This window comes from Erinaceus europaeus, chromosome 20 (genome assembly GCF_950295315.1).
Source record: "Erinaceus europaeus chromosome 20, mEriEur2.1, whole genome shotgun sequence".
Classification (NCBI taxonomy): Eukaryota; Metazoa; Chordata; class Mammalia; order Eulipotyphla; family Erinaceidae; genus Erinaceus; species Erinaceus europaeus.
Window position 1 is genome coordinate 56,483,323 of NC_080181.1, and position 22,386 is coordinate 56,505,708.

At 47.0% G+C, this 22,386-nt stretch overlaps 1 protein-coding gene across 4 annotated transcripts; it reads left to right on the forward strand.

Annotated features, from left to right (window-relative positions):
• The first annotated feature begins 40 nt into the window (after positions 1–40).
• SEC11A (SEC11 homolog A, signal peptidase complex subunit) lies at positions 41–21,905 on the forward strand. Of its 4 annotated transcripts, XM_007539638.3 has the most exons (6): positions 61–298; positions 6,202–6,311; positions 13,426–13,575; positions 16,454–16,573; positions 21,205–21,262; positions 21,408–21,905. In XM_007539638.3, exons 1-6 carry the CDS (start codon positions 248–250, stop codon positions 21,456–21,458), a joined length of 540 nt encoding a protein of 179 aa, XP_007539700.1. In that variant the 5' UTR covers positions 61–247; the 3' UTR covers positions 21,459–21,905. The 4 variants fall into 4 exon arrangements, with proteins under 4 accessions (XP_060035460.1, XP_007539835.1, XP_007539700.1 ...); XM_007539773.3 differs by lacking the exon at positions 13,426–13,575 and having other exon boundaries at positions 55–298; XM_007539703.3 differs by lacking the exon at positions 16,454–16,573.
• The last annotated feature ends 481 nt before the right edge of the window (positions 21,906–22,386 follow it).

Genomic DNA, 22,386 nt, shown 5'->3' on the forward strand with positions numbered 1-22,386 from the left:
AGCCCGGGAGGCCGGAGCCAGAGGCGCCTTCCGGTCTCGCTGACGAGCGGTCCCGGAGGCTGGACCCGGCCATTGGCAGCCCCTGCGTCCTCCCTTCTCCGCGGAGCCGAGGGGGGTGGGGCCGCGTCTCGCCCCGGAAGCGGAAGTGCGCCTGGTCCGGTCTCTGTCCGCTCGGGCGCGCGTTCTCGGTTCCGCCGCCGGCCGCCGCGCCCTCCGGGTCGTCCGCATCCCCTCCGCCGGCGCCGCCATGCTGTCTCTAGATTTCCTGGACGATGTGCGGCGGATGAACAAGCGGCAGGTGAGGCGGGCGGGCAGGTGACCCCGGCGCGGGCTCCGTGGGGCCGGCGGGTGCCGTGGGGCGGGCGGCCCGGAAGCCGGGGTCCGGGATCCGAGCGAGGGCGGCCTCTCCGGTGCGCGCCGCCGGGTCGTGTCGGTGCGTCCACCTGCCGGCTTCGCCCAGGGCGCGGCCGGGGGAGGCTCCTGGGGTCGCCTGCATGCCCTCTCTTCTTTCCTCCTTGCTTTCTTTCTTCGAGACTCCTGGGGTCGCCTGCATGCCCCTCTTCTCTCTCTCTTTCCTCCTTTCTTTTTCCCTTTTTCTTTCTTTTCTTTTCTTGCTTCCAGGGTTATTGCTGGGGCTCGGTGCCTGCACTACGAATACGCTGCTCCTGGCGGCTGCTTTCCCCATTTTGTTGGCCTTTTGCCTGTTGTAGCTGTTACTGTTGTCATAGCTGTTGTTATTGTTGGATAGGACAGAGAGAAATGGAGAGAGGAGGGGAAGACAGAGAGGGGGAGAGAAAGACAGACACCTGCAGACCTGCTTCACCGCCTGTGAAGCGACCCCCCTGCAGATGGGGAGCCGGGGACTCGAACCCGGATCCTTACGGTGGTCCTTGTGCTTTGCACCATGTGCGCTTAACCCGCTGCGCCACAACCCGACTCCCAGCTTTTCTTTCTTTCTTTTCTTTTTTTTTTTTTTTATAAGATTTTCATTTATTCATGAAGAAGATAGAAGAGAGGGAAGCAGACATCACTGGTACATGTGCTGCAGGGGATCTGGACCTCACACTTGAGCGACCAGTGCTTTATCCACGGCACCACCTCCCAGGCCACAAAGTCAGCGGTTTTTGATGGTTTTTCTGTGTGCGTTTCAGTGGCGTTGATCATGCTCACAGTGTTGTGCATCCACAGGGTCGTGGAAGGTTCCGTGAGTTGGCTCATGTGAAGTGCTTGGGCCAGTGCCAGGCACAGATGAGCTCGCCTGTGCTGCTGCTGTCCCTCCGCGTACTGGACACACTGCACGTCCTTATCTCTGTCGGGACCTGCGTTTGAGCCCTGGGCTGACTCCAGTCTGATCCCTTGGATAAGAAAAGACATGACAGGTTCTGGTAGTGGTCTGACGATTGTGAGATTCCATGCAGGACACAAATGTAACTTTACGGAGGAAGAAGAGTTTATGCTGAAACCTACAAGACCTTCCACAGCTGTCATCTTTGTGTTTGGTTAGAGTTTTGATATTCCAGGTTGAGGAAGGAAAAGCATCTGTTTTTACTTAATGAAGAGAGAGAAACATTGAGAGAGCAGAAGGGAGGAAAAACATCTTTTATTTATTTAGTTTTACTTATTTGCCTCCAGGGTTATTGCTGGGGTTCAGTGTCTGCTCAACAAATACACTGCTTCTGGTGGCCATTTTTTTCTGTTTTTGTTGTCCTTGGTGTTGTTGGATAGGACAGAGAAATGGAGAGTGGAGGAGAAAGACAGACACCTGCAGACCTGCTTCACCGCCTCTGAAGCGACCCCCCTGCAGGTGGGGAGCCGGGGCTCAAATCAGGATCCTTAACGCTGATCCTTGTGCTTGGCTCCATGTCCGCTTAACCCTCTGGGCCACTGCCCAGGGCCCCAGAAAAACATCTTAACAGTTGCAGATCTACTTTGTTATCTCTTTACAGAGAAATTTGCAGGGTGCACTTCCTGCCCAGAGTTTGATATTCTCAAAGAGAAGTGTGTGAATGGCTGCAGAGCAGTGCGGTAACCCACAACAGGACAGAAGCAGTGGGGTGGAGGAGGGGCCGCCCTCTCTCCAAGCACAGTGATCTGTAGGTGAGAGCTCAGTGCATCCAGGACTTTGGGCTTAGATTTGCCTTCAAGGGTTGTCGGAAGAGGAATGGATGACATGGGGACAGGGAAAGGAAAGCTGTGAAGTGAGGTCTTTGCCTGTACAGAATATTTGGGAAAGAGAATTGACGCTGATGAGAGATACTGAGAATTGATCGAATGAAAAGAGAGAAAGTAGCGTTGGCAAAGCTTTTTCATTTCTGGCTAAATACTTATCACCAAATGTCTTATTAACTTGAAAAAGACTTCACTAGTGTAGTTCCCTCCTTATCTGTCGTTTTCAATTCCTTAATTTCAGTTACCCATACCCTACCATGCTCTGAAAATGTGTCCTACAGTAAGATTTTTTTTGAAAGAAAGACAGCATTTGCATAACGCTGGTTTTTTTTTTTTTTTTTTTTTATACAGAGACACACAGGTCACAGCCCAAAGCTTCCTTCCTTCAATGCATTCAGGGCCAGGTTTGAACTTGGTCACACGTCAGGTGAACTATTTTGCCGTCCCTGACCTGTGTTTTATTATAACAAGTCATTAGTGATTGCTCTATCATCAGTTATCGTTTGTTACTTACTGTGCCTAATGTCGACGTTAAACCCTATCAGGACCAAAGAGCCAGCTCACAGGTAGAGTGCATGCCTTGCTATCCATGAGACCCAGTTTAGAGTCACGGCACCAGAACACAGTCTGGTGCTGTGGTTTCTCTTATCAGAATAATAAAAGGGGACCTGGAGTGGTGATACCACACGTGTGAGACCTCATTCAGCTCCTCAAAGAGAAAGATCAGTTAGACTTTACTACGGGTGTGTGTAGAGGAGGAACAGACACCTGGGGCTGGGTACTGTGTGCACGTGCAGGCACCACTGGGTATCCTTGACCATCCTCCTGGGATAAAGGCGGGACCGTTGGTGTGTTTCAGCAGTTCCCCACACCCATCCCAGTCAGCACAGAAACACGCTGCACCCCCAGATCCCTTGGACCTTCTGTGGTTCCTCTCCCCAGCACCCAGAAGCCTGTACGGATGCATAGGTTTGCATGTCATATAATGGACTCTCACAGAATCACACGGTGCGTTTTGAAGCTTCAAGTGTTGGTTGTTATCACCTTATTTAAGACTCAGATGTAAGTATAGACTTGAGTGCCTTTGCTGCATCCCTACCCTGCTGCCAAGCTCATCTCTTCTCAGGTCTTCGGTGGCTCTTTGTATTTGGCGAGCGCCCACACCCCTGAGATGCCACATGCTCTATTTCCAGCCATTTCGGGCACCATTTTTCACATCAGTGGCAGGTCCGTGCTCTGCTCAATCTCAGTGAGAATAGTTTTTTTAGAAAGAAAGCCAATGTCTTCCTGTTTAATATGAGAAAATATTTTTTAAATTTATTTATTTTGAGGAAGCAATTGCAGAAGCCAGACCTTCCACCTTCTGTACCCCATAATGACCCTGGGTCTATACTCCCAGAGGGATAAAGAATAGGAAAGCTGTCAGGGGAAGGGGTGGGGTACAGAGTTCTGGGGGTGGGAATTGTGTGGAGTTACACCCCTCTCATCCTATATTCTTGTCAGTATTTCCATTTTATAAATAAAAAAAATTAAATTATTTTAATGAGAGATGGGGCAGAGGGAGACTGTTCAGCTCTGGCGTATGGTCGTGTTGGGGATTGGGGAACTTGGGACCTCTGGGCCTCAGACATGAAAATCTGGTGTGGGAAGTCCAGCAGTAGCACAGCAGGTTAAGCGCAGGTGGCGCAGAGCGTGAGGACTGACAAGGATCCTGGTTCGAGCCCCCGGCTCCCTACCTGCAGGGGAGTCACTTCACAGGCGGTGAAGCAGGTCTGCAGGTGTCTGTCTTTCTCTCTCCCTCTCTGTCTTCCCCTCCTCTCCATTTCCTTCTGTCCTAACAACGACATCAGTAACTACAGCAATAAAACAACAAGGGCAACAAAAGGGAATAAATAGATATATAAAGTTAAAAGAGAAACTGGTGTGTAGCCACTGTGCCACCTCTGTCTCCCTGACCCCTAGGGAGTCTTTACCACGACAGTGTGGCAGCATGTGGTAATGAGTTGTCATGTTCCAGTGGAGAAGTACCAACATCAGCCTCAAGGGAATTGACGAGTAAAATGATATTACGGGCTGTAGTGAGGCTCCACCAAAGGAATGTCGATGGAACCTGTGGAAGGCTGACCTCCGTCCAGTTTGTTGGCCTTCTGAGCTGGACGTGCACCAAGGCAGATGCACTGGAGTCTTCGGGGCCCAGTGTGCCTCACTGCCTCACCACAGTGACCTCCAGTGCATGGCAGCTACTGCGCTCTTCACTTCCAGAGCCTGTGCAAACTGCTTCCTTCCTTAGTTATTTACTTATTCATTCCCTTTTGTTGCCCTTGTTTTATTGTTGTAGTTATTGATGTCGTTGTTGGATAGGACAGAGAGAAACGGAGAGAGGAGGGGAAGACAGAGAGGGGGAGAGAAAGGCAGACACCTGCAGACCTGCTTCACCGCCTGTGAAGCGACTCCCCTGCAGATAGGGAGCCGGGGGCTCGAACCGGGATCCTTAAGCCAGTCCTTGCGCTTTGCACCACCTGTGCTTAACCCGCTGCGCTACCGCCCAACTCCCCCTTCCTCGATTTTTAAAATATTTACTTATTAGGTAGAGACAGAAATAGAGGAGGAGATAGAGATAATGGAGAGAAAGAGACCTGCTTTACCACTTGTGTCATGTTCTCCCTGCAAGTGGGGAGCAGAGGCTCGAACCTGGGTCCTTATGCTTGGTAAGGTGTGTGCTCAACCGGGTGCTTCACCACCCGGTCCCTGCTCGTTTATTGGTTGCCAAACTGAATTTTGCCATTTTGAAGCTTGATATTTTTCTGCTTGCATAATTGTTTCCCTTCTGTGTGGCTCTCAGAATGAACTCAGAACCTCACACAGTGCTCTTCCACTGAACCGATTTTTGTTTGTGTATTGAGGATGGGGAGAAACACCACAGCAGCACTCCTGTGCCAGCCCTGCAACCCTGAGTTGGGTGGAAAGCGGGGCCTCAGGGCTGCTCAGGTGCCAGTCTGCCAGAGGAGCTCTCTACTGGCTTGTGTGTGTGTTTCCTTTTTTTTTTTTTTATTTACTTAGTCCTTTTGTTGTTGTTGTTGCCCTTGTTCTTTATTGTTATTGATGTTGTCATTGTTGGATAGGACAGAAATGGAGGAGGGGAAGACAGAGGAGGAGAGAAAGACAGACACCTGCAGACCTGCTTCATCACTTGTGAAGCGACTCCCCTGCAGGTGGGGAGCCGGGGCCTGGAACCGGGATCCTTACGCTGGTCCTTGCGCTTTGCACCACGTGCGCTTAATCCACTGTGCTACCACCTGACTCCCGTATGTTTCCATTTTTTACCAGAGCACTGCTCAGCTTTGGGACCCGGGATCCTCAAGCATGAGACTCTCTTTACATACTCATTATGTTATCTAACCCCACCCTCCACTTGCAACTGCCTGCCCTTTCTTTCTTTTTAAAAATATTTACTTATTCCCTTTTGTTGCCCTTGTTTTATTGTTGTAGTTATTATTGATGTCATTGGTGTTGGAGAGAAAAGGAGAGAGGAGGGGAAGACAGAGAGGGAGAGAAAGACAGACAACTTCAGACCTGCTTCACCACCTGGGAAGCGACTCCCCTGCTGGTGGGGAGCCGGGGGCTCGAACCAGGATTCTTGTGCCAGTCCTTGCGCTTTGCACCACCTGTGCTTAACCCGCTGCGCTACTGCCCAACCCCCGATTTTTCAGATTTTAACCCAGTTCTCTCCAACACCATTTTACTCCAGTCTTCTAATCTTCGGTTTACCCATTTTCCAACACAATCAGCTCACTTGAAGTGCCTTTCTGGCATCATCTGTACTTAGTCAAGTCATAGAATTATACAATTTGGGGCTGGGGAGATAGTGTAGTGGTTTTGCAGCAACAGCAATAACAAGGGCAACAAAATGGAAAAGATGGCCTCCAGGAGCAGTGGATTCACAGTGCAGGCAAAAAGAAACTTAAATTTGCGCCGTTTGCTGCTTGTTCTTGCTGCGAGGGGATAACTGGTTCTGTTCTTTTTTCCCCACAGCTCTACTACCAAGTCCTCAATTTTGGGATGATTGTCTCCTCGGCACTGATGATCTGGAAGGGCTTGATGGTGGTAACTGGAAGTGAAAGTCCCATTGTAGTAGTGCTCAGGTAACAGTGGCCTTTGTAAAAAGTAGTTTTATTGTCTTTATTAATTGGATAGAGACTGTCAGAAATTGAGAGGGAAGGAGGAGATAGACACCTGTAATACTGCTTTACCACTTGCAAAGCTTTCCTCCTGCAGGTGGGAACCAGGGGCTCGAACCTGGGTCCTTGTGCATTATAACATGCACTCAACTAGGTGCTCCACCACCGGGTGTCACCTTTGTACAGCCTGGAATGAGTGGTAATGTTGAGAAACAGTGAGAGCCTCCTTTAGAAGCCATTCTTCACTGGGGAGGGCCTGGAAGACGTCAGCTGCTATTTCTGTTGTGAGGTCTTTCTCACCCTCACTAAGTCCTCACCTTTAAGCCTCAAGAGCTTGTGACTTCTGTGAAAAGCCTGTTGTCTGAGCTTTGTTAGGGCTCCCCCCAGCACTGCTCAGCTCTGGTTTGTGCTGTGTGGGGATGAACCTGGGACTTTGGAGCCTCAGGCATGAGAGTCTGTTTGCATAGCTATTTAGGAGAGGGAGGACCAGGTGTCACTGGCACTTGTGATCTCAAAGCCCAAACTTGAGCCCTCATGCTTGAGAGCCCAATGCTTTACCCACTGTGCTACCTACCTCCTAGGCTGATCCTTCTGCTTCCTTACACAGTTCACTGGGATATTTAGTTGCTGCCTTATTAGACTACCTATTATCCCTACAAATCAGGAGCTTTTCTGCAGTGTGTTTGCCATATCAGGGCAGAAGGATCACTAGTTCTTTCTTTGTTTCCTGCTGACCTTTAAATATCACTTCTAAACTAGAATTCAGGAGTTTTGAAGTTATTAGTGCCATTTCTTCAAGTGACAGGTAGCACTTAATTTTTCCCACTGTACTTCTTTCTCCGTCCCTACACTCATGTTCTTACTGATTAAACTTGATTTAGTAACTCATTTTTGGAGGGCAGTCAGTTCATGATTTACTTGAATCATTAGACTTCTGTCTTTTGGGTCTAATTATGTAGGCCAGCTCAAGTTCTTTCTGGGGGTAATGGGGTTTAAATAAATAATAAGTTGAATCATTAACATTATCTGGAGTCTAGATAGCAGTACATTATTCTTCACAAGGTGAACTTGACTTGTTCCTTCATCCTACACTGGGCTGTACTTCCACGCCGGCACACGGAGACATGTTGTACTGCACTTCATTCCTTGTCCATGCCCTGGCCGGACCTTAGATGCGGCCCTCAGGCACACCAGTCCTATGCTCCGCCAGTTGAACGATTTACCTGTTGCGAGGAGTCACTGCGTGCATGCGCTCTCTCCCTCTCCCCCATCACCAGTCTGCCACCACATTAGTCATTTCCCTCTGTGTTCTACCCTTTAATACTTGTACTCCCTGCTGCTGTTCTATTTCAAGCCCTCGTCATTTCCTGCCTCGGCTGTTAATAGTGACCTTTACAAAATGCTTTTATAGCCAGAAAAAAAAGTTAATAACTTTTCCTTGAAAATCCAAAAATAAAAGAAAAGATAGATAAGACTAAGCCAACTATAGTTTGGGGGTATAATTACAGTTTTAGCTTTTCTGTGGATATTAATTCTTACATCATTGAGACAATTCCGATTGTGTTCTCTTTGTTTTTCCCTTTATCATTCTCCTATGTCAACATTTTTAAAATTGTTGTTGTTTTAGTTATTGCTGTTACTGATGTCTTTGCTAGATAGGAGAGAGGAGGGGAAGACAGAAAGGCAGAGAGAGATACCTGCAGACCTCCTTCACCACCTGTGAAGCGACTCCCCTGCAGGTGGGGAGCTGGGGGCTCGAACCAGGATTCTTATGCTGGTCCTTGTGCTTCGTGCCATGTGCACTTAACCCGCTGCACAACCACCCGACTCCCCTGTATCCACATTTTAATGATACTTTAACAGTTGCTAAGAATTCACTTATGGGGAGTCGGATAAGCGCAGTGGGATAAGCGCAGGTGGCACAAAGCGCAAGGACCGGAGGAAGGATCCCGGTTCGAGCCCCGGGCTCCCCACCTGCAGGGGAGTCGCTTCACAGGCGGTGAAGCAGGTCTGCAGGTGTCTGTCTTTCTCTCCTCCTCTCTGTCTTCCCCTCCTCTCTCCATTTCTCTCTGTCCTATCCAACAATAATGACATCAATAACAACTACAACAATAACAAGGGCAAAAAAGGGGAAATAAATATTAAACAATAAATAAGGATTTATTCATTGATGATGGAGAGGAAAGAGAGACAGAACCAGAGCATCACTCTGGCTAACACGATGCTGGGGTCAAACTTGGGACCTCATCTTTGCCAGTCCAGTGGGCGCTCTAACCACTATGCCTCTGTCATTGTTTTCTATTAGATTTGCATTCATCGGACAAGCATAGAAGGAGTGAGACAGGCAGATCTGTGGCCCTGCCCCACTGCTCCTGACTCCTGATGCTGCCCCTGTACAGGCCGGGCCGCCAGCCCGAACCCGGGTCTCGGTGTACTCTGCTGGTGGTGCCACCACCCCAGCCCTGTGGGCATGATGTCCACACGAGTCTTACTGGAGCAGTTGCTGTTACTGACTCTTAACAGTTCAGCTGGAAACTTGAGAACTCTGTATCTCGAGATACTTTATCACATTTTCTCTTTTTTTCCCTAAAAAATGTGAGCTCGTTCTTCCATGAAGAGCCCTAGCAAGTTTTTTTGCCTCCAGGGTTATCGCTGGGGCTTGATGCTGTGAATCCACTGCTCCTGTGGAGGCCATTTTCCCATTTTTGTTGCTCTTGTTGTTGTTATTGCTGTCATTGTTGAATAGGACAGAGAAATTGAGACAGGAAGGGGAGATGGGGAGAGGAAGATAGACACATGCTCACCTGCTTCACCGCTTGCAAAGTGACCCCCCTACAGGTGGGGAGTTGGGGGTTCAAACCAGGATCCTTACGCTGTGCCAGTCATTGTGCGTTGCACCATGTGCCCTTAGTCCTCTGTGCTTTTTCATTTTATTTAATTATTCCCTTTTGTTGCCCTTTTTGTTTTATTGCTCTAGTTATTGTTGTTGTTGTTGGATAGGACAGAGAGAAATAGAGAGAGGGGGAGAGAAACATAGACACCTACAGACCTGCTTCACTGCCTGTGAAGCAACTCCCTTGCAGGTGAGAACCAGGGGCTCGAACCAGGATCCTTATGTCGGTCCTTGTGCTTGCGCCACGTTCACTTAACCCGCTGCGCTGCCGCCCGACTCCCTGCCCTAGAAAGTTTTAAGAATAAAGTTGGAAAGGACAGCGCAAGGACTGGCGTAAGGATCACGGTTCGAGCCCCTGGCTCCCCACCTGCAGGGGATTCGCTTCAGAAGTGGTGAAGCAGGTGTCTTATCTTTCTCTCCCCCTCTCTGTCTTCCCCTCTTTTCTCTATTTTTCTCTGTCCTATCCAGCAACAACATCAATAACTGCAACAATTAAAAAAAAAAAAAAAAGGGAAAAAAAAGGAGAATAAATAATTTTTTTAGGGAGTTGGGCGTAGCTCAGCAGGTTAAGCACAGGTGGCCCAAAGCACAAAGATCGGCATAAGGATCCTGGTTCGAGCCCCCAGCTCCCCACCTGCAGGGGAGTCACTTCACAGGTGGTGAAGCAGGTCCGCAGGTGTCTATCTTTCTCTCCCCCTCTCTGTCTTCGCCTCCTCTCTCCATTTCTCTCTGTCCTATCCAACAACGACGACAGCAATAACAACAACAACGATAAACAACAAGGGCAACAAAAGGGAAAATAAATAAGTGTAAAAATAATAATAATAATAATTTTAAAAAAAAAAAGAATAAAGTTGGAGTATGACTTCAGAGGTGGTGCAGTGGATAAGGCATTGAACTCTTAAACATGAGGTCCCTGGCAGTTTGAGCCCTGGCATCACGTGCCAGAATAATGCTTTGGTTCTCTCTCTCATTTAAAAAATGCATGTGGGGGTCAGGTGGTAGCACAGCACTCACTGGTCCTTGCACTTCGCACTATGTGCACTTAACCTGGTGCATTGCTGCCTGGCCCCAATGTTATTTATTACCAGAGAAACTCTAAACTCCAAAACTTCAGCTTCTGGTAGTGCTTGGTATTGAACCTGGGGCTTTTGGTGTCTCAGTCTTTTTGCATAACCACTATGCTATCTCCCGAAACCTGTAATTTATTTATTTTTTAAAAATTTTATTTCTTTCGTTTTTGTTTTATTTATTCCCTTTTGTTGCCTTTATTGTTTTTTTATTGTTATAGTTGTTGTTATTGATGTCGTTGTTGGATAGGACAGAGAGAAATGGAGAGAGGCAGGGAAGACAGAGAGGGGGAGAGAAAGACAGACACCTGCAGACCTGCTTCACCGCCTGTGAAGCGACTACCCGGCAGGTGGGGAGCCGGGGGCTCGAACCGGGATCCTTATGCCGGTCCTTGCACTTGGCGCCACGTGCACTTGACCTGCTGTGCTGCCACCTGACTCCCTACTTACTTATTTTATTGCCACCAAGGTTATCATAATGAATCCACTGCTCCTGACAGCCATCCTCCCACCCCACCCTCTTTTAAAAAATAAAGACAGGGGGGTCGGGTGATAGCGTAGCAGGTTACATGTGGGTGGTGCGAAGCGCAAGGACTGGCATAAGGATCCTGGTTCGAGCCCCTGGCTCCCCACCTGCAGGGGAGTCACTTCACAAGCAGTCAAGCAGGTCTGCAGGTGTCTGTCTTTCTCTCCCCTCTGTTTTCCCCTCCTCTCTCCATTTCTCTATGTCCTATCTAACAACAACATCAGTAGCAACAATAATAACTACTACAATAAAAATAACAAGGACAACAAAAGGGAAATAAAAAGCAAGATTAAAAAAAATTATTTATATACACTGAAGTTGGTGGTGACCAGGAGGTGGCACAGTAGCTAAAATACTGGATCTTCTCTAGTTCACCTCAAATGTCACTCTCATATGTCCATGTATGAATTTACCAGAAAGTTGATGTTGTTTTTGTTTTTTTGTGAAAAAACAAAAACATAGAGGCTGGGGAGATAGAATAATGGTTATGCAAAAGGCTTTCATGCCTGAGACTGAGGTTCTTGGTTTACTTTCCTAGCATTATCATCAACCACAGATAAACAGGGCTCTGGTTTCTCTCTCATTTGATTTAAAAAGAAACAAAATTTTTTAATACTGTTTTTTTTTTTTTTTTTCAAAAGACTTTATTTGGAAGAGACAGAGACGTTGAGAGGGAAAGGGAGATAGAGGTAGAGACAGAGACACCAGTGGGACTTCATGAAGCTTCCCCCCTATAGGTGAGGCCTGGGGGCTTGAACCTGGGTTCTTGTATTGCACTTTTGATAAGTGGTTTGAAATAGGCCCTGGCCCCATTGTGTTTGAACAGCTTGTGCCCTCGGGTGATGCACTGTGGAGCAGTTTGATGCCGTGGCCATCCATGTTCCATTATGCAGAGACGCCATAGTCTTGACAGTGCTTCATTATCATTCCTCGTCTTATCCATTTTCTTCATACTAAACCTGACGTTAAAAACTGGAGGGATGGGGCCAGGTGGTGGTGGTGTGCCTGGTTGAGCGCACATGTTACAGTGCATAAGGACCAGGGTTCAAGCCCCTGGTCCCCACCTGCAGGGGAAAGCTTTATGAGTGGTGAAGCAGGGCTGCAGGTGTCTCTGGCTTCCTCCCTCTCTATTGCCTCCTCCCCTCTCGATTTGTCTATCCAATAGTAAATCAGTGAATATTTAAAAAATACCGAAGGGGTAGTGAAATAGCTAACTTAGATAGTGTGCTGCTTTGCGCCACTACCACACTGCCCGTGAAGGAGACTTTGGTTCTGTGGCCTCTCATTTTCTCTGCCTCCCTCTGGGATTGAGGGGTGGAGCATGAGTGTCTGAAAATACTGATAGGCATGGTCTGGGAGGTGGCGCAGTGGATAAAGCATTGGATCCTCAACCATGAGGTCCTGAGTTCAATCCCCAGCAGCACATGTACCAGAGTGATGTCTGGCTCTTTCTTAACATTTTATTTTTTTATATTTTTTGCCTCCAGGGTTATTGCTGGGGCTTGGTGCCTACGCTACAAATCCACTGCTCCTGGAGGCCGTTTTTCTGTTTTATTGCCCTCGTTGTTTTTGTTCCTATTATGTTGTTATTGCTGTCGTTGTTGGATAGGACAGAGAAATCAAGAAGGGGGAGAGAAAAATAAGACCTGCAGACCTTCTTCACCACTTATGAAGGGACACCCCCGCCCCCCGCAGGTGGGGAGCCAGGGGCTTAAACCGGGATCCTTAGCTGGTCCTTGCACTTTGCGCCATGTGTGCTTAACCCACTGTACTACTGCCAGTGCCCCCTAATATTTTATTTTATTATTATTTTTTAATGAGAGATACAGAAATGGGAAGAGGGTGGAGAGAGACACCAGATTCCTGCTCAGCTCTGGCTGATGGTGGTGCTGGGGATTGAACCTGGGACCTTAGTGCCTATGGCTTAATAGTCTTTTGCAGTCCCATTATGCTGTCTCCCCAGCCCATGATAGACTATTGCTATGTAGAAAGATCTCTAAAAGTACAAATACTTGGGGCCATCTTAGACCTACTGTAGAAGTAAATCCTTCATGTCTGGCATTCCTGGGCGGATAACTCTGTTACTGTCCTTGATTCTCCTTGTTTTTCTTTACAAAGTGTATCAGTAAGTAGACAGTGCAGCCGTTATCTCAGGCTGGCTGTCCTTTGGCTTACTGAGCTGCCTCTTGTTAGGTTGACACCATAAGGTCATCCTGGTCTGCATCTTTGTAAATGGCAGAAGATGAGCCATTTCTCATTTGAATATTTTAGTGTTTTCAGATGAAGTGCGAATAAGGGCAGTGATTTTAAAGTTCATGTTTTAATATTGTTTGTCGCTTGAATTTTTAAAAGGTTAGAAAGTTAGCAACATTGCCCTTTTCAAGATTTAAGCTCCTTTTAATAATAATACTTGAAATAGAACTAGTTAGTGAAGGCTAATATCTGAAGAAACCATATTGAGAATAGCACATACAAATTATGCTGATATGTTAAAAGCAGTGCTTTTGATTTATTGTATTATCTGTGGTTTTGAAAAGTATATTTGATTTGACTTTTCTTTTTGCTCTCACTGGCTTCTCTCCCTCTCAGTGGAAGCATGGAACCTGCATTTCACAGAGGAGATCTTCTGTTTCTGACAAATCGAGTTGAAGATCCCATCCGAGTGGGAGAAATTGTTGTTTTTAGGATAGAAGGAAGAGAGATTCCTATAGTCCATCGGGTCTTGAAGATTCATGAAAAGTATGTGCAAATGTCACCTCCATTTTAAGATTCTTTTTAATTTTTATTATATTTATTTATTTTTCTTTTTGTTGCCCTTGTTTTTTTATTATTGTTGCAGTTACTATTGTTGTTGTTATTGATGTCATCGTTGTTTGATAGAACAGAGAAATGCAGAGAGGAGGGGAAGACAGAGAGGGCGAGAGAAAGACAGACACCTGCAGACCTGCTTCACTGCCTGTGAAAGGACTCCCCTGCAGGTGGGCAGCCAGGGGCTCGAACAGGGATCCTTAAGCTGGTCCTTGTGCTTTGCGCCACGTGTGCTTAACCCGCTGCGCTACCTCTGGACTCCTGTGTGTGTGTGTGTTTTAATTAGTCCTCAAAAGTTGAGAAACCACAAAAAGGCAGCAGTCATGTGATCCTGTCATAAGTCATGAGGCTGGAGAGATGGTCACCAGGCAGTCACTGCACTGTCACTGTCACGGACGCGACCCAGGGGCTTGAGCCCTGGAACTACTGTAGACAAAGGAAACCTCAGCGCTGTGATGTCTTTCCCTCCCTCTCTCTGAGTGAAAGCAAGTGGCTTCAAGTGGGAGATTGTACATGTGTGAGACTCTGGTTCCACAGAAACAAAACTGGGACTGGCAGTTCACTTTTTATTGAGTGAGCATGTGTTTTCTCTCCACATGACACTGAGAGAAGTCTATTCAGCACTGTTTTGTGACATGACTGTCTCATGGACATGTAGAAGGACACGCTTGGTACAATTGATCCAAACGGAAAGATCAGCTTGGAAGATGGTAATGGGCCGGGAACTTCAGTCTGTTCCTGGCACCCTGCAGTCATTCACCTCCTGCCACCTGCTGTCCAGATGCAGCTGACGCTGTGTCCTGAGCTGTGTGAAAACCCAGGGCTCACCTGGCACCCAGCACCATCATTGAGACTTTCATCATCATAAAGGAAGAGAAAGTTGCTGGTTTGATACATTGATTCAAACAGTAACAGAACATCAAGTGTTTGGAAGGAAACATTTTCCCACTGGGGCACTTAGTCCTTAGTTTTGTGTTTGTTATACAGATGGGTGGATGGGCAGATCATTCTTCGCCTGTTTGCCTCTTTTTAAAAAGGCATATTTTGGTGGTCCAGGAGGTGGCACAGTGGGTAAAGCATTGGACTCTCAAGCATGAGGCCCTGAGTTCAATAACCAGCAACACATATGCCAGAGTCTGGTTCTTTCTCCTCCTATCTTTCTCATTAATAAATAAATAAAATCTTTTTTTAAAAAAAGACATGTTTTGTTTTATTTTATTTAGAGAGACATACCTTTCTGGTTGTGGGGACTGGTTCTCGTTTCTCAGTTCTCTCTCCCCATTTATTTTTACTTTGCTGCCTCTATGTTGTTTTTTGGTTTTTTGGGGTTTTGTTTGTTTGTTTGTTTTGCCTCCAGGGTTATCACTGGGGCTTGGTGCCTGCACTAGTAATCCACTGCTCCTGGAGGCCATTTTTCTCATTTTGTTTCCCCCTGTTGTTGTTAGTGTTGTTATAGTTGTTGGATAGGACAGAGAGAAATGGAGAGAGGAGGGGAAGACAGAGAGGGGGAGAGAAAGACAGACACCTGCAGACCTGCTTCACTGCTTGTGATGCAGCCCTCTTGCAGATGGGGAGCCAGGGGCTCAAACCAGGATCCTTGCACCGTGTGCACTTAGCCACCTGCGCTCCTGCCCAGCCCCCATGAGTTGCTTTTTATTTTTTCCCTCAAAGGAGTGCTTCTCCCTTGTGCTGCAGCCCTTTTTGTCACCCATCTTTTACACACCAGGGTGTTTTAGATATTCTTGCACTTGCTGACTTGCACTGTCGGCTGCAGTCTTCCTCTGTATATATTTGCATTTGCTCTAGTTGCAACCTCATTTTTAACAAGACTGCTGGTGCTGAACTGTTTTTGGTGTTTGTAACACCTCCTGGTTTAGGTTTCTCTGCAGACTTAATGTCTGTTGATCCAGTTTCAGACTTAAAATCAAAATGGATATTAGTCAGTAGACATTTGAAAGCAATTTTCTTTTTAATATTTTACTTATTTTGATGAGAGATACAAGGAGAAAGGTATGGGGAGATCGAGGGAGAGACCAGAGCACTGATCTGCTCTGGCTTGTGGTGCTGGGGATTGAACCTGGGATCTCAGCCCAAGGAATCAAAGTCTTTTGCAAAACCATAGTACTGTATCCCCAGCCCTGAAGTTCATTTTCTTCTTTCTAGTATAGTAACTACTCAGCTAAGTAATGACAGAGTAGTCTCAGCTATACAACGGCACTTTGCTGTCAACTACACACATCTTTGTGGCCATCGTCTGGGTTTGCCACCTACATTTCATGAAGTCCTGTGCTGTGTTCTGTGTGACAGGGAGGTTATACAGTACATTGTTTTGTGAACTACAGTTAACCAAATCATATGCTATTTTTTTAAATATTTATTAATGAGAGAGGAAGAGAGAGAAAAAAAGACATCACTCTGGTACATGTGCTGTCGGGGATTGAACTTAGGACCTCATGCTTGAGAGTCCCAACGTTTTATCCATTGCACCACCTCCCGGACCACATCATATGCTGGTCTTATATTACTAAATATTCTGTGACATCATCATTAACATCTGCGTAATGTTTCAGCTTCTGAATGGTGGACTTTCCGTTTGGTTTTAGTCTTTACTTACTATAAACGGCACAACTGAATGCCCTTGTAACTAAAGAACCACTCTGCAAAAAAAAAAACCCTAAAAATATTACTTTGATATAATGATTCCTGATGACACCTGGTCTCATAGGAAGTTTCATTAACAGAGCAGAATTTGTGCTTTCAAATTATGTGAATGCTTTTGATGACGTGCTTTCTCTTCCTCTCCCTCCAGGCAAAATGGAAATATCAAGTTTTTAACCAAAGGAGATAATAATGCAGTTGATGACCGAGGTCTCTATAAGCAAGGACAACACTGGCTAGAGAAAAAAGATGTTGTGGGGAGAGCAAGGGGGTGAGTTACCCGCAACAGGTCTCGACAGCTACTGTGGTCCCCTGCTGCTGTGTGTAAAGGTCTAGTCCTGCCTCTGCTAAACCTAACCTGTGTCTGCTGAAAACTCAGCGCATATCCGACTTCAGGCTCAGCCTTCCAGGGGTCAGGGGGCAACTGCAGTGCGGGGAGGCACTGGTGATGCGATGGCGAGTTGAAGCGGCGATTTAAAAAAACTTTTGTTTTTGTAATTCACTCAAAATATACCTTAGGGAGTCGGCCAGAAGCGCAGGTGGCGCCAAGCACAAGGACCTGCATAAGGATTCCGGTTCGAGCCTCTGGTTCGAGCCCCCGGCTCCCCACCTGCAGGGGAGTCGCTTCACAGGCAGTGAAGCAGGTCTGCAGGTGTCTGTCTGTCTCTCCCCCTCTCTGTCTTTCCCTCCTCTCTCCATTTCTCTCTGTCCTATCCAATAACAATAAACAGCAAGGGCAACGAAAGGGAAAAACAGCCTCCAGGAGCAAGTGGGTTCATAGTGCAGGCACTGAGCCCCAGCAATAACCCTGGAGGCAAAAAAAAAAAAAATCACTTCCAGATAATTTGGTTTACAACTTTTTTTAAGACCTTTTTTTAAATTTTATTTATTTTCCCTGTTGTTGCCCTTGTCTTTTTTGTTGTTGTTGTTGTTGTAGTTATTGGTGGTGGTGGTGGTGTTGTTGTTAGAACAGAGAAATGGAGAGAGGAGGGGGAGAGAAAGACAGACACCTGCAGACCTGCCTCACCACCTACGAAGCGACTCCCCTGCAGTTGGGGAGCCGGGGGCTCGAACCGGGATCCTTACACCGGTCCTTGCACTGGTTTACAACTTTTGAGTGTTCATCCAAACTAATTTTACCTTGTTATTTTATTCCATAGTTTTGCTTCTCATCTTGAGATTCTTTGAGGTCAGTTGACATTTAAAAGTTTTATTAAGTTGGTCCGAGAGTTGTGGTTTATTGTTAAGAGAAAAAAAAAGTTTTATTAAGCCTTTTTCCAATTTTATCAGGGGAGCAGATGAGTGGAGGACGGGAATTGTTAAGTTGTTGGTATGAGGAGTGCGCTACTGGCACTGCCGTCATATGACTAATAGTATCAACAGTAACTCGGGCTCCCTGGGGCTTCCTACCTGCCAGAGACTCATTCTAAGTGCTTTATAGTATTGCTTGCGTTACCCTGAGGAGAGCCCTGATATTTCCTTGCTGTGGATGAAGAAGCGTGGATGAGTTGGGTTGCTCATTTAAGGTCACTTTGGTGACGAGTGGCTGGGTGACTCTGGAACCCACCTCCTGAGATTCCCATCAGAATGACTGGTAGAGCTCTTCTGCAATGGTTCGTTTCTGCTGGTTCTCACTCATTGAGGCTGCACTGTACCCGGCTCTGTCTGTCAGGACATCTGTACCGTCTGACCTAGAATTAGACACTGCTGACACAGGAGAGTTCCTTGAGTGAGCGTCTGCACACAGCCCTGGGGGCACTGGTTCTGGAGAAGCCAGTGCAGGCGCCCAGCCGGGTGCAAGCTGCTCGGCTGTAGCCTGAGGCACCGGTTTTCTTGTGTTCTGCAGAGGGAGTCTTTTTGCACATACTTCCAGTTGAGGAGAATTTCATTTCCTAATACAGAACAGAAGTCATTCTTTTATAATCCAAATGAGAACATCTGTGCTTCTGAGAAGTAGCAGCCCCCATCTTGGCTCCCTAGGTGCAGCCATTACAGTTATATACAGTTATTCAAACTCTGCCTCTTTGAGTCTTCCCTTTCACTACAAATGTTCAGACTCTTGTTCAAAAAATGCAGCAGGTGGTCCAGGAGGTGGCACAGTGGATAAAGCATTGGACTCTCAAGCATGAGGTCCTGAGTTCAATCCCTGGCAGCACATGTGCCAGAGTGATGTCTGATTTTCTTTCTCTCATCTTTCTCATAAATAAATAAATATAACTCTTTAAAAAAATATAGCAGTACCAGTCATCAGAAAGCAAAGTCACCTCTCATCTCCGTTCCCTCCCCTTCCATAAATACTTGCTGTTAACTTTTTGGCTTTTTTTGTATAAAAGAATATACTAACATACATGTGTTATACATGCATTTTTGCATATGGGAAGAGAATGTCACCATTTATGGGCTTTCCTTCATCCCTGTAGACTATTAAACTATGTACAATGTCATTTCCAAAATCCCACATTGAGGACTGGGGAGAGGGCATGGTGGTTATGCAAGAGATTTTGCATGCCTGAAACTCCTGAGGGCTCAGGTCCAGTCAGTCCGTGTGACATCACTATAAGCCAGAGCTGAGCAGTGCTCTGGTTAACATAAAATAGTAACAACAATAGTAATATCATCCCAACATTGAAAATGCACATCTTTGTGTTTTTTTTAATTTAAAAATGTAATGGTCTTGGGCTGGGAGCTAGCATAATGGTTTTGCAAAAAAAAAACTTGCATACTCGAAGCTCCAAAGGTTCCAGGTTCAATCCCTAGTAATGCCGTAAGCCAGATATGAACAGTGCTCTGCTTAAAAGAATAATAACTAAAAATGTAAAGGTCTGCACTCTTAAGTAATTTTCTGTGAGTATAAACACCTGGGACAGGAGTAGCAAGAGCACAGAATCTTTTTTAATTTTTTTTTCCCTTTTGTTGCCCTCATTGTTTTTCATTGTTGTTGTTATTGATGTCGTCATCGTTAGGACAGAGAGAACTGGAGAGAGGGGGAGAGAAAATAGACACCTTCAGACCTGCTTCACTGCCTGTGAAGTGACTCCCCTGCAGGTGGGGAGGCAGGGGCTGGAACCGGGATCCTTACGCTGGTCCTTGCACTTTGCGCCATGTGGCTTAACCCACTGCGCTACCACCCGACTCCCAGGAGCACAGAATCTTACTGCAAAATTGCTTTCCCTGGATTATGTCCTTTACCTTGACAGTAATGGGACCGTTATCAGCAGCCTCTGTGGAAGTTGTATTTATAGAGCACTAAACTGGGCTGAGGAGATAGCATAGTGGTTATAGGAAAAGACTTTCATGCCTGCGGCACCAAAGGTCCCCAACACCATCATAAACCAGAGCTGAGCAGTGTTCTGGTTCAATTAGTTCATTAAAAAAGCACTGAACTGATACTCGAAATCCAGATTGTACCTAGATCTTAAGAGCAGAGGTTTTTCTCTGCCCTATTGAAGAAAAGAGAAGAAAAGGAAATATTAAAGAGACAATAAAATCTAGTCTTTAATAAATAATTTGGCATGGGAGCCAAGGATTACGGATGGCCTTAGCACCACCAAAAAAAGAAAAGGATGATGTGACTACTACGCCACACACACACACACACACACAAACACACTGAGGACACCCTGCACCCTGCTAATTTATTGATTTTCACATTCTCCCCTGAATTCTTACACTGTCGAGGAATCTTTTGCATTGAGAGGGGAATTGAAGTTCAAGAGTAGGGGGCAGGGTGTCAGGGCCAGGCGGTGGCACACCTGGTTAAGCACACACATTACAGTGTGCAAGGATCCAGGTTTAAGCCCCTGGTCCCCACCTTCCAGGGGAAAGCTTCACAAAGGTAGGTGTCTCTTTATCTCTTTATCAACTTCCTCAATTTCTCTGTATTTATCCAGTATTAAAAATAAACATGGGGGGAGTCGGGCGGTGGTGCAGTGGGTTAAGCGCACGTGGCGCAAAGCGCAGGGACCGGCCTAAGGATCCCGGTTCGAGCCCCCGGCTCCCCACCTGCAGGGGAGTCGCTTCACAGGCGGTGAAGCAGGTCTGCAGGTGTCTGTCTTTCTCTCCCCTCTCTGTCTTCCCCTCCTCTCTCCATTTCTCTCTGTCCTATCCAACAACAAAGCAACATCAACAATGGCAATAATAACCGCAACAAGGCTGCAACAACTAGGGCAACAAAAAGGGGGGAAAATGGCCTCCAGGAGCGGTGGATTCATGGTGCAGGCACCGAGCCCAGCAATAACCCTGGAGGAAAAAAAGAAAAAGAAAAAATAATAATAATAAAAAAAATAAACATGGGGAGTCGGGCGGTAGTGCAACGGGTTAAGCACAAAGCTCAAGGACCGGCATGAGGATCTCGGTTCGAGCCCCCGGCTCCCCACCTGCAGGCGTCTGTCTTTCTCTCCCCCTCTCGGTCTTCCCCTCCTCTCTCCATTTCACTGTCCTATCCAACAACGATGACATCAATAACAACAACAACAACTACTACAACAATGAAAAACAAGGGCAACAAAAGGGAAATTAAATATATAATAAATGATATAGCCATGCTAAAATAAATAAATAAACATGGGGAATCGGGCAGTAGCACAGCGAAGTAAGCGCACGTGGCGCAAAGCGCAGGACCAACGTAAGGATCCCAGTTCGAGCCCCCAGCTCCCCACCTGCAGGGGAGTCACTTGACGGGCCTGGCACCTCCTCTCCTGCACAGAGCCATGTGCCTGGGTGTGTGCATGTGTTTCCTCGTCTGCAATACGGCGACACTGCCAACTGCCCTTACACAGCAGCTGGAAATCCTGGCAAGACGGGGAGCAAGTGGGAGCTGTGCACTGAAAGCTAAGCGTGAGCTTGCAGTGCACAACTGCTCGCTCTCTGCTCGGTGGTGATCGTTGCCTTTTGTTTACTTAGATTCGTCCCTTACATTGGAATCGTGACAATCCTCATGAACGACTACCCTAAATTTAAGGTAAGGTCCCAGACTTGTTTTTTACTAAAAACGTGGGCTTTGCTGGCTGTGGGATACTAAGTAGCTTACAGTCAAAGGATGAAAGGCTGCCAGGGTGGCGGAGGCCAGGTTGACTCTGACCGTGGGTTCTGTGCTTCTTTTCTAGTACGCGGTGCTCTTCCTGCTGGGTCTGTTTGTGCTGGTGCATCGTGAGTAAGCCGTCTGCCCCGCTGTTCCTGAAGACGCCGTGTTTTCTCTTACTGGATGTCGGGAGTCGCAGTTGGCAGGAAGGAGGACACGGTGCTGGCTCCTGGCCACGCTGGTTCGCGCTGTTTTTGTTTCCATGCCAGGATAGGTGTTGGCAGCTGTGTGCGCGCCACATGCGCACCCCAGGCGACTTTCACAGGATTTCATACGTTGTCATTGTCACACTTTCACATTTTTTGTACATCAGTGGATTTTTTATATTAAAAGGTTGAGCCAAAGCCCCCAGTGTTTGTACTTTGAAGCCCAGCTTCACTTCTAAGTGCCTACAGAGTGCTGTAAACGCAAACGCAGCTCTGCTGGAGTTGAAACCGGCACCCCTTAGGATGGGGGCAGCACATACTAAGGTGGTTGTCACTCTTACCTTTTCACGATTTTAATAAAAGACTTTGCATATTGACTCCCTTATCCCTGGCTTGTGTTTGGTGGGAGAGGACACTTCTGAAATCGGCCTTTCTCTGCTGGCTCCTGGGCCCCCGCAGGCTCTGAAGGCCAGGTTTGAGCCGCCCTCCCGCTCTGGTGTCCTGAGAGAGAGCGGGTCTGGGCAAGGAGCGTGTTTATTTTTGTGAAGCAGAAGAAGCCACTGAAATTCATAGGAAGTCCTAGTCATGAAATTGATTCTTCACTCAGATGAGACTCAGATACGAAGGTCCAGAAATTCTCACTTTGTCGTAAAGACTCCTGACCTTTCCACACCCCGGCCCTTGGTACCTGGTGCCGTCTCTGCCGCTGCGCCTGGGCGGGCCCGGGGGAGGTGAGCTGCTTGGCTCCTTACCTGGCATCCTTGCCCCTTGGCCTGTTCTGAGTGCCCAGCTTCCCTCTTCTCCACTTACCTCAGGTCTGAAGTGGTGGTATTTTCCTTCTGACAAACAAAATGCTGC